We start from the raw sequence: 12,538 nt of genomic DNA on the forward strand, positions 1-12,538 counted from the left end.
GATGTTTAAGAAAATGTTTCAAAATTTCTTCACTTTGAACAGTAGTATAGATCATTTATAAGTTTAGATCAAACATTTTTACACAAATCGTCATCATTTTCACTCTAATATTTGTGATTAAAATTATGCCACGACTTACAGAAACACCCTGTATGACAAATTTTAGCCAATTTATTATTATTTAGACAACTCTTAAATGACGTACGTTTTTATAAGCGTAGGATTGGTCATTACGAGTGTAATTGAGACAATAAGATTCATTCTTTGCGATGACCTAAACTAATCCAACGAACCTCTCACAAACTTCGTATAATGATATATACTTATTAATATTCGTGATATCCCCAGGTTGTGAAAGTGTTACACAATTGAAAATTACAACAATATTAAATTGTAGGTTGTAAAAGAATATGCAAAATAATTTTGCCGTTGAAACAACCACGAATGTTTTTCGTATCGAGGTTGTAATTACAGCAAAGAAATATCTTTTGGTTTTATAAAATGAAACAATTTAAAATATAGTAGACAAGTTATATTTATTTTATGAAGAGTTCTTAACATTTAATTTTTTTTTTGAGAGATCGTTTTGTTATGGTCCATTTTTTTTAAATAAATACAAAAAAAATACAGAAAAAATTGAGAGCTGATCACAAGATAATAATACTGATAATAATTTAGTTGCTGGTCAAAATTCGAATTGATTTAAGGGAAGCAGTTGTAATCGGTGGGGCTCAACATACAACCGTGGCACTTTTCGTCTTGTTTACACATAAGTCCTTCACCGCATTTTCCATAAATATCAAGGGGACCTCCGCATCGTTCACCTGGACCCTATAAATAACAAGGAATTTCAAATAAACCGTTCATAGTAGATTATAACGTACCCTGGCGCACGTCCTTCTTCCGCAGTTATCTCTTACTTCATCCCAAAGACAAAAATCATTAGGTTCTTGTTCACAATCTGTAAGTGATTTACAGGGTTTACAAACGTAGGTGTTTCTGGCATCGCCGCTAAAAAGGAAAAAAATAATAAATAAATTGTTTTTTCTTTAAAATTTTTGTATCCTAAAGTAGCACAACGAATTCGTCGTTTTTATGTATTTTATGTTTCCCGTTTAAAACGTTCCAAGTTAAGGGATTAAATCGTCACGACGTCGTCGTTATGTTTATCGGTGCATTCAACCCGACGGAATATAAAATACTTACAATCGAAGAAGACTTCCGGTAACAATGCAGACGATTAAAAGAGATGTTATCATGTTGGATGCCATTGTTAAGTTTTGCTTGCGCAAAAAATTAGAAAAAGAGATTGTAAGATAGGAAAGAAAAGTGTTATTTTTAAGAACAAATATTAATTGTTGTTGTCTTTTAAAAACTTACCTCCAAAAGAATCGGGCTGCTTGCGAAAAAAATTTGAAATTAGAAATAAGATAATAAAGAAAAGTGTCATTTTTTTTAATTAGTACTTTTTAGATTTGATTCTTTTTAGATTAGTTGATGTTGTCGTTTAAAAACTTACCACCAAAAGAATCGGGTGTGAACACATCCAAGAATGAAAATGATTGCGTGAAATTCCATTTGGGTTTTTTATATTTTTTTAATATAAATTGAAAGCGTTTCCTTCGAACTTCCTCTCCATAGTATTGAACGTACGGCATTGCTTTTACTCTTAACTCGTATTTTTGTTTTGCAATAAAATGCGTGCAAGAGCTCGAGTCGTAAAGCTCAAGACCGTTTTATGTCTTCGGGGAGTTGCTTTTCTGTTCGTCTTTGGTTGACAAATCAAATTAATTCATTCAAATTAATTTTCAACTTCAAAAATTAATAATGATTATTTTTGACTTATGATTTCAAAATGTTTTAAACGTTATAAACACGTTCTTATTTTCTGCCAAATTCGTATTCCAGAAAATTATATTTGGAACGTGATTATTTATTGATGATTCTCATAAACGGTTCAAAACAAATCGTTTCCTTTTAATTACATTGATTCTGATTTTGAAATGATTCATATTTTTGGAATGAATCAAAATTTTCCTTCTTAATCTTAATTAAATTTGAACAATCCAGTTCATTTTCTATTTAAGAATGACCACACCCACACAAATCACGCATCAAAACCAAACCCAACCCAAAAAAAATAATCGTCGACTACCTCAAAACTCCACAACATGTTTACAACTATAAATACTCTTGGTACGTGTATTTTGGTCCCAGTTATAGTTTGACAAAGTCCGTGGAACCGAGAGTTCATTTTCGTAATAATGCATCGATTTCAAACGTTCAAAGAACTCTTTGTGCTCGACGTTTTAGTTCAAGTTGTTGTAATCTTTTGATCGGGGGTGGTGAAAAAAAGATAAATACAAAGAAAAAGATACTGACTTAGTGGATACGATTCGACGGCATCGTCCACCCGAAAATAGAAGCGTCGTGACGCCGCTCACATCTCCAACAACAAGGTTAATCTCGCAATAATCGTGCTCCGAGACGGTGGGGTTTTGCAAAAAAAAATTAAATTAATAAAATGGGGATGACTACAAGGGTTAGGGGAAGATTGCGAAGTCTTCATAAATTGTATAGATTCGATCCAAAAGTTAGAGAAGAAAGAATTGCAGAAACTGGTAAGTTAGAGTAATTAATAAAACGTATGTGTCAATTTTTTTTCGTTTTAGTGTGCCTTCTTTCGGTGCTTTTTCTTTTGCCTTATTGTTCAAGAGGTCATGCCCCTTTATTGTTAAGTTTAGGAGGATGGTGTTTGGCTACGTATTCTTGTTTAGTTCTTCCCGTAGTGGTATCGGCAAACTATATTTATCCAGCAAAGTGGTTGAAGAAACTTGCGGAAAATATTCCTCGTAAGTAACATTTAATGTATTTTTGTATTGAACGGAAACGAAACGTTAATGCTGTTTTTGACCAAAGCCAGAAAGAAAGTGCTTTAACCGTTTTGCTATTTTGGGAGGACTTCGTAAATAACACCGCTCCAATTTGGAGTTGTTTACAAAATAAATTAATACAAATGGTTTTTCTTACCTAAGTGCTTCTCGAAGTTGTGATCAACTCAAACTGTGCCTAAACATCCCTAAAAAATTCTTTTATATACCTTCTACAAAAACCCCTCTTTCGATCCAACTTAATTTTCAGACCCGTCAATTTATTACGCGATCGTTAATTAAGAAATTCGAAGTGTGAAAGACAACGACGACGGTTTTTTCATTATTTTATGCTAACGACCGTCAAGACACTCCGTGTAATAACAGAGTTTCCTATACAGTTGCTTTTGTGCGTGCGTTTTCCAATAAGTTAAGATGTCAATAGAAACGGGATCAAACGCTTTTTCGTTTTAAATTTAGCCCGTACAAGTAGCACGAGTATTTTGGCAAATTGCAAAATCGTGAAAACACCATCTCACTCAGTCGATGAAAACGAGGTCAACATAAATTCCAAACCAAACGGTTTTTTAATCATAAAAATTAAAATTTTTATTATTATTTAATTAATTAATTTTTATTTTATGTTAAGGTTTGGCTCGTAAAATTGCTGTACCAATATGGACCATTTTCAGAAAAATCTACGCTCCATTAGATCGTTGCGAAAAATTCTTCATGCAAATGTCCCATTTATCCAACATGCTTAATCAGGTAAATTAAAATTAGTAATTAACTTTTTTCCATTGTTTTTAACATTCATTCGTTTTTACACTGGTTTGATCCAGTTGGTTTTTTTCATGGTTTGCGATCGAGTACTCCTTTGTACACTGACCAACGGAAATCGAAGCTGTCCAGAGAAAAAAGTAACCGGTCTCTACTCCTTAATGTTCTACAACGTCGTCACTTACTGCATTTCGTACATCAAGGAATTAATCGAAAAAGAAGACTGGTCGCCGTATGTTAACATGACTCAACACGGCAATTTGAAACATGTTGCAATGTCCGCAACAAAAATCGTTTTAGAATGGACGAAAGCGATTACCTTCATCATAACTGTTACATTCATGCTTTTGGTTTTTGGTTTGGAACAAGGCTTGGAACATTATAGACCAACAGCTTCTTATACATTTATTACATGGTCTTATTACATGTGTACTGAAAAACTTTTCGTCGATTTATTTCCCCATTTATTAATATTTTTGAAAATAAACGCTTTGGAAGCTTTAGAACTTTTATACGCTCCAGTTTTATTACGATATTATACAATAAGCGTTTCAGCTTTACTATTAATCGTATTGGTGTGTTACGGACAACTTAAATTCGCTTTATTGGCAGCTTATTTAACGGTTTACGTTCGAGCTAAAGACATGGCATGTAACTGTTTAAAGAAATTAAAAAACGAACAAGCAATTTTGGCGCGATTTCGGCGTGCTTCTTACGATGAAATCGAAAATTGCGACGATGTATGTGCTGTTTGTTTAACGCAAATGACAAGGGCTCGAGTAACGCCTTGTCAACATTTCTTTCACGCTGAATGTCTTAGACAGTGTCTTAATAATTCGCATTATTGTCCTATATGTAAGAGGGAATATACATTTTGTTAAAATAAAACGTATTTTATAAGAATAGCTTTTAACAAAAAAAAAATGGTGCTATTTCGATGTGCTTTAAACGTTTAACTCATTTTAAATGTGAGACTATTAAATAAGATAATATTTAAAATAATCGTATCTTTTTTAGATTAGCTTAAATTGTATTTTTTACATTTCTCAAATAAAGCAGGTTAAATATTTTAAAATTTGTAGTAAATTTAACGTTATTTTGACGCTTTTTCTAATAAAGTTGAAATTTCTTTCTCCAAAATGGTTTTGTATTAAGAAATAAATCTTTTTGGGATTACAGCAACAATCAGACGCATTTTTAAAAAAATGGTTAAAGAAAATCGTTCTATAAAACTATTTTTGACGTTAAAATATATTATTTGAGAAGAAGTTGTAGTACATTTTAATAAATCGCCGGTTTGAATGGGGTATGTAGAATGTATGTAGGTATGTTTTTCTCAATATTTTCCCAATCCAACCCAACAATTATTATACATCATTTTAAAGAGAAAGCTTTGAGCTTTAATTTAGAATAAGTCTCATTCCTTAATTTCAATAAATACGGCTTCCAGGAATTTTTAAATTAGCATCTTTTTTGAAATTTTTAAGTTATACGAAAATGTAAGTTTTATTTCAACATCTTTTTTCTTAATATTTTTCCAATCCAACCTATCAGTTATTATACATCATTGTAAAGAGAAAGCTTTGAGCTTTAATTTAGAATAAGTCTCATTCTTTAATTTCAATAAATACGGCTTCCAGGAATTTTTAAATTAGCATCTTTTTTGACATTTTTAAGTTATACGAAAATGTAAGTTTTATTTCAACATTTTTTTTCTTAATATTTTTCCAATCCAACCTATCAATTATTATATATCATTGTAAAGAGAAAGCTTTGAGGTTTAATTTAGAATAAGTCTTATTCCTTAATTTCAATAAATACGGCTTCCAGGAATTTTTAAATTAGTATCTTTTTTGACACTTTTAGGTTATACGAAAATGTAAGTTTTGTTTCAACATTTTTTTTCTTAATATTTTTCCAATCCAACCTATCAACTATTATACAACATTTTAAAGAGAAAGCTTTGAGCTTTAATTTAGAATAAGTCTCATTCCTTAATTTCAATAAATACGGCTTCCAGGAATTTTTAAATTAGCATCTTTTTTGACACTTTTAGGCTATACAAAAATGTAAGTTTTATTTCAACATTTTTTTTTAAAAATATTTTTCCAATCCAACCCAACAATTATTATACATCATTTTAAAGAGAAAGCTTTGAGCTTTAATTTAAAATAAGTTTCATTTCTTAATTTCAATAAACACGGCTTCCAAAAATTTTTGAAATAGCATTTTTTTCTTAATATTTTTCCAATCCAACCTATCAATTATTATACATCATTGTAAAGAGAAAGCTTTGAGCTTTAATTTAGAATAAGTCTCATTCCTTTATTTCAATAAATACGGCTTCCAGAAATTTTTAAATTAGCATCTTTTTTGATACTCTTAGGTTATACAAAAATGTAAGTTTTATTTCAACATTTTTTTTCTTAATATATTTGCAATCCAACTCAACAATTATTATACATCATTTTAAAGAGAAAGCTTTGAGCTTTACTTTAAAATAAGTTTCCTTCCTTAATTTCAATAAATACGGCTTCCAGGAATTTTTAAATTAGGTTCTCTTTTGACACTCTTAGATTATACGAAAATGTAAGTTTTATTTCAACATTTTTTTTCTTAATATTTTTCCAATCCAACCTATCAATTATTATACATTATTGTAAAGAGAAAGCTTTGAGCTTTAATTTAGAATAAGTCTCATTCCTTAATTTCAATAAATACGGCTTCCAGGAACTTTTAAATTAGCACCTTTTTTGACACTCTTAGGTTATACGAAAATGTATGTTTTATTTCAACATTTTTTTTCTTTATATTTTTCCAATCCAACCTATTAAGTATTATACATCATTGTAAAGAGAAAGCTTTGAGCTTTAATTTAGAATAAGTCTCATTCCTTAATTTCAATAAATATGGCTTCCAGGAATTTTTAAATTAGCATCTTTTTTGACACTTTTAGGTTATACGAAAATGTAAGTTTTATTTCAACTTTTTTTTTCTCAATATTTTTCCAATCCAACCCGACGATTATTATATATCATTCTAAAGAGAAAGCTTTGAGCTTTAATTTAAAATAAGTCTCATTCCTTAATTTCAATAAAAACGGCTTCCAGGAATTTTTAAATTATCATAATTTTTGACATTTTTAAGTTATACGAAAATTTAAGTTTTATTTCAACATTTTTTTCTTAATATTTTTCCAATCCAACCTATCAATTATTATACATCATTTTAAAGAGAAACCTTTGAGCTTTAATTTGAAATAAGTTTCATTCCTTAATTTCAATAAATACGGCTTCCAGGAATTTTTAAATTAGCATCTTTTTTGACACTTTTAGGTTATACGAAAATGTAAGTTTTATTTCAACATTCTTTTTCTTAATATTTTTCCAATCCAACCTATCAATTATTGTACATCATTTTAAAGAGAAAACTTTGAGCTTTAATTTGAAATAAGTTTCATTCCTTAATTTCAATGAATACGGCTTCCAGGAATTTTTAAATTAGCATCTTTTTTGACATTTTTAGGTTATACGAAAATGTAAGTTTTGTTTCAACATTTTTTTTCTCAATATTTTTCCAATCTAACCCAACAATTATTATACATCATTTTAAAGAGAAAGCTTTGAGCTTTAATTTAAAATAAGTCTCATTCCTTAATTTCAATAAATACGGCTTCCAGGACTTTTTAAATTAGAATCTTTTTTGACACTTTTAGGTTATACGAAAATGTAAGTTTTATTTCAACATTTTTTTTCTCAATATTTTTCTAATCCAACCCAACAATTATTATACATCATTTTAAAGAGAAAGCTTTGAGCTTTAACTTAGAATAAGTTTCATTTCTTAATTTCAATAAACACGGCTTCCAGAAATTTTTGAATTAGTTTCTTTTTTGACACTTAGATTATGCGAAAATGGTATTGCATATTTTGCTAAAATTATCTCCAAAGGCATTCACTGAGTGTATTTTGATAGCGTTTTAATTCTGTCTGATTCTGTTACAAAGTTTCAAAATTTTTGACTTCTTGGGACACAAAACGCTAAGACGTCTAAACTTTTTAGTTCTATATCTTGTGTTAGTTCTAGTTTTAATTGTTATTCAGCGTTAGATTGTGATATATTTTTCTTGAACAAAAAGTAGAACTAACACTAGACCTAGATCCAGAAAACTCAGAGTTATCATAAGGACGTCACCTTTTCCAAACAAAACTTTTCCTTTACAAAACTATCCAATGCCTGTAATATTAAGCTATGTTGCTTTTTATGTGGGACAGTGCAAGTTCATAGTAGTTTCGTAACTATAGTTACAGCATTCATAAATTGCGAGTTATATGAAATTCCCGGTGTATAAAGATGATGTTGAAACGTGACATTTCAAAATGTCACTTCCAAAAAGAATACTTTGAAAAATAAATATAATTTTGTTTAGTTTTTTATATAAATTATTAGTTTGTAAAAATGTCGGAAACTGTATCAACATCTACGATGGATTTAGGTCTAACAACTCGGACAGGACATAAACTTAAAGGTAAAAAAAAGAGGTGGTTATTATCAGAAAGAATCTGCAGGACAAAGTTTCTTTACAGATATTTTCGTGTCGATCGGCGGGTGTCTTAAAAGATTTCTAATAGGTTTTGTTGCGGAGATGTCAGCTATGGAGTATCTCTTTATAAAAATGTATCATATTTACTCATTTATATGTCAGGTTAGTAAATTTACTGAAACACACTTAATTAATTAAATAAAAAAACCAAAAATAGCTATCATCTATCAGATATAAATTTGTTTTATAGAGAACTTTAATAATTGTCTTTTTCGCAACACCAATTTCTTACGAATGGGACGTTTTCAACTCTCACAAATATTTATAAGTAAGTTCCTTAAAAAAATATCCCTCTATCTACCCATCAATTTTTTCTGTTTGTTGCAGTTTTTCTTCCTGGCACTTTGCGAGGTAGCTGTTATAAGATCAAAACATTCGGAAACGGAACGTAAAGAAGAAAGAATGATATCGGGTCTAACAACGTTGCTTTTTTATTCAGTCTTTGGTTATTTTGTATCCCGCGTTCGAGAAATTTACGTAAACGAAATACAACGCAGAGGACCAACTCCAAGACATTCTCATCACTCCTCTTACAGACAATACGCTTATTGGATATGTAAAATTGTTATAGAGTGGGCGAAAACGATCGTGATAGTTATATGTTTAAGAGAACAAGGTCTTAATTATCAACCGAATGCGTTCTATAATGTTGTAACATTTATTTATTATATTTGCACGGAAAAGATAACATCCGAATCGATTGAAGCATTAGTAACACTCTGTGGGTTTACAACCTTTGATTCTATGGAGTATCTCTTCGTTCCTATTATTTTGAAATCAACAACAGCTCTATTATCGTTTGTATTAATTGGATCTCTTTTAAATACGCCTTATGGAAAATACGCTTTGCTATCTTCGTATTTTTTGCTATACCTAAATTTGAAAGATCTTTGCCGAAATTACATATATCCTTTGATTATTGAAAAACGAACTTACGCCTCATTTAGAATGGCTTCAAATAACGATTTGGAGACATGGGATGATATATGTGCTGTTTGTTTGAATAAAATGAGCAAAGCTAGGATTACGCCGTGTAACCATTTATTCCATCCCCTGTGTTTGAAGCGATGCTTGAAGAACTCACTGCAATGCCCTCTTTGTAAGCAAAATTTTCTCCAAACGATCTGAGTTTGTGTCTGTTTATTTAGTACTATTTCCATCGTTGTTTACAAGTTTATAATTTTTTTAATAAACATTGTTAAATGTGTTAATTTTAAATCTATAATGTTAGATTGATTCTAGATGTTTTGACATATTATGACGAGGTCATTTGCGGCCAACCTAAACGTCAACCTAAACGTGGTTATTATATTGTGGAGCCTCGGCTTTTTCAGATAGTGTTGTAGAGTTTTGACTAAATAAGCTATGGTCCCAATCAAGGTCCGTTTACAAAGTGAAGTTAGGTTTTATCTTCGTGCATAATCACGTGGGAAATTAAAAATCCTTTAATTTGAGTCCAAACACGACTCAATTATCTTAAAAAATAACCGAGATATCCCATATTTAATTTTGACATAACCTCAAACAAGTGACAACCGGAAGTCGGTGGCGTTTGTTGTTTTTTAAGATAACTCGACCGAGTTTGGGCTCATTTTAAAGAGAATTTAATGTAGATTACGAATACGATGTTAGATTAATCAAATTCGATAGTAATAAAAACAAAATGGAGGATGATTTAAGAAAAATGATTCGATTTCAACGAAATTAAATTTGCCGGGTACTTTTAGATCTAAAAATAAAGAATTTTATTATTATTTAATTAAAATTATTAATCAAGATGGCGAAAAATATCAAACAATAATAATTTGACGTTTACAAAGTGACGTTAGGTTCTTTTTTTATTCTTAATCGGGTGGGGAATTAAAAATCCTTTAATTTGAGTCCAAACTCGACTCAATTATCTTAAGAAATAACCGAGATATCCCATATTTAATTTTGACATAACCTCAAACAAGTGACAACCGGAAGTCGGTGGTGTTTGTTGTTTTTTGAGATAACTCGACCGAGTTTGGGCTCATTTTAAAGGGAATTTAATGTAGATTACGAATACGATGTTAGATTAATCAAATTCGATAGTAATAAAAACAAAATGGAGGATGATTTAAGAAAAATGATTCGATTTCAACGAAATTAAATTTGCCGGGTACTTTTAGATCTAGAAATAAAGAATTTTATTATTATTTAATTAAAATTATTAATCAAGATGGCAAAAAATATCAAACAATAATAATTTGACGTTTGCAAAGTGACGTTAGGTTCTTTTTTTATTCTTAATCGGGTGGGGAATTAAAAATCCTTTAATTTGAGTCCAAACACGACTCAATTATCTTAAAAAATAACCGAGATATCCCATATTTAATTTTGACATAACCTCAAACAAGTGACAACCGGAAGTCGGTGGTGTTTGTTGTTTTTTAAGATAACTCGACCGAGTTTGGGCTCATTTTAAAGGGAATTTAATGTAGATTACGAATACAATGTTAGATTAATCAAATTCGATAGTAATAAAAACAAAATGGAGGATGATTTAAGAAAAATGATTCGATTTCAACGAAATTAAATTTGCCGGGTACTTTTAGATCTAAAAATAAAGAATTTTATTATTATTTAATTAAAATTATTAATCAAGATGGCGAAAAATATCAAACAATAATAATTTGACGTTTACAAAGTGACGTTAGGTTCTTTTTTTATTCTTAATCGGGTGGGGAATTAAAAATCCTTTAATTTGAGTCCAAACACGACTCAATTATCTTAAGAAATAACCGAGATATCCCATATTTAATATTTAACATAACCTCAAACAAGTGACAACCGGAAGTCGGTGGCGTTTGTTGTTTTTTAAGATAACTCGACCGAGTTTGGGCTCATTTTAAAGGGAATTTAATGTAGATTACGAATACGATGTTAGATTAATCAAATTCGATAGTAATAAAAACAAAATGGAGGATGATTTAAGAAAAATGATTCGATTTCAACGAAATTTAATTTGCCGGGTACTTTTAGATCTAAAAATAAAGAATTTTATTATTATTTAATTAAAATTATTAATCAAGATGGCGAAAAATATCAAACAATAATAATTTGACGTTTACAAAGTGATGTTAGGTTCTTTTTTATTCTTAATCGGGTGGGGAATTAAAAATCCTTTAAATCGAGTCCAAACTCGACCCGATTATCTCAAAAAATACCCGAGATATCAAACATTTAATTTTGACATAACCTCAAAAAAGTGATAATCGGAAGTTTGTTGTCTTTTAAGATAACTCGACCGAATTTGGGCTCGTTTTAAAGAGAATTTAATGTAGATTACGAATACGATGTTGAATTAATTAAATTCTGTCAAAATAAAGATAAAATGGCGGATAATTCAATGACAAATGATACGATTTGTACGAAATTAACTTCGCGGGGGACTTTTAAGTAAAAATATAGAATTTCGCTATTATTTAATTAAAATTATTAATCAAAATGGCGGGAAATATCAAATAATATTAATTTGACGTTTATAAAGTGAGGTTAGGTTTTTTATTTATTCACGATGTGTGGGGAATTAAAAATGCTTCAAATTGAGTCCAAACTCGACTCGATTATCTCAAGAAACACCCGCGATATCCCACATTTAATTTTGACATAACCTCAAAAAAGTGACAATCGGATGTTTGTTATCTTTTAAGATAACCCCATCGAGTTTGGGCTCGCTTTAAAGAGAATTTAATGTAGGTCACGAATACGATGTTGGATTAATCATATTCGATATTAATAAAAATAAAATGGCGGATTATAAAGATTGAGCTTGACGTTTTACTCTAATTGACTGTAATGTCAAATTATATTGACATGGACAAAGTATGTAGATGCGGTCTGGTTTTTATGGAAGTCACAGTGAAATACACTGTATAAATAAAAACGTAGAAATGTCAATTCTTCCAATGACGTCACAGCAAGGCCTTTGCGGGGGGGTACGTTCATAACAACAGCGTTCATAGGGAGTTGGATAACCTTATACAGTACAGTGCGTTAATTAATTATCGTACCCGACGTCATCATTACAAGTATGCAACCAATTTCACAGTATTGGTATTTCAATACGTGATTTGCGTATTTGCTTGCATAGTTGCAATGATGACGTCGGGTACGATAATTAATTAACACACTGTATGTTTATTCAACGGACTTTGGATCCCAATACATACACGAATACTTTTGTTGGACACTGTATACGGTACGTACTCGAAATGTGGATTTCCGTTGTCATTGAAAAATCGCAATAATGAAGAATAAA

The 12,538-nt window shown here is 30.1% G+C and overlaps 3 protein-coding genes across 3 annotated transcripts; 2 read left to right on the forward strand and 1 right to left on the reverse strand.

The window, feature by feature from the left end:
• Positions 1 to 517: 517 nt before the first annotated feature.
• On the reverse strand, positions 518 to 2,197 carry LOC111420031 (neuroparsin-A-like). The gene is made up of 5 exons (XM_023052935.2): positions 1,520 to 2,197; positions 1,381 to 1,396; positions 1,207 to 1,283; positions 885 to 1,011; positions 518 to 831 (listed from the first exon to the last, which is right to left on the reverse strand). The coding sequence occupies exons 1-5, from the start codon at positions 1,576 to 1,578 to the stop codon at positions 703 to 705; spliced, it is 408 nt and encodes a 135-aa protein (XP_022908703.1). The 5' UTR covers positions 1,579 to 2,197; the 3' UTR covers positions 518 to 702.
• A 49-nt stretch (positions 2,198 to 2,246) lies between these two features.
• LOC111420028 (uncharacterized) lies at positions 2,247 to 4,725 on the forward strand. Its single transcript, XM_023052933.2, has 4 exons — positions 2,247 to 2,621; positions 2,673 to 2,852; positions 3,520 to 3,638; positions 3,713 to 4,725. Exons 1-4 carry the CDS (start codon positions 2,525 to 2,527, stop codon positions 4,529 to 4,531), a joined length of 1,215 nt encoding a protein of 404 aa, XP_022908701.2. The 5' UTR covers positions 2,247 to 2,524; the 3' UTR covers positions 4,532 to 4,725.
• Positions 4,726 to 7,992: 3,267 nt separating this feature from the next.
• LOC111420029 (E3 ubiquitin-protein ligase RNF139-like) lies at positions 7,993 to 9,460 on the forward strand. Its single transcript, XM_023052934.2, has 3 exons — positions 7,993 to 8,178; positions 8,237 to 8,355; positions 8,581 to 9,460. Exons 1-3 carry the CDS (start codon positions 8,109 to 8,111, stop codon positions 9,379 to 9,381), a joined length of 990 nt encoding a protein of 329 aa, XP_022908702.2. The 5' UTR covers positions 7,993 to 8,108; the 3' UTR covers positions 9,382 to 9,460.
• Positions 9,461 to 12,538: the final 3,078 nt, after the last annotated feature.

This window comes from Onthophagus taurus, chromosome 7 (genome assembly GCF_036711975.1).
Source record: "Onthophagus taurus isolate NC chromosome 7, IU_Otau_3.0, whole genome shotgun sequence".
NCBI lineage: Eukaryota > Metazoa > Arthropoda > Insecta > Coleoptera > Scarabaeidae > Onthophagus > Onthophagus taurus.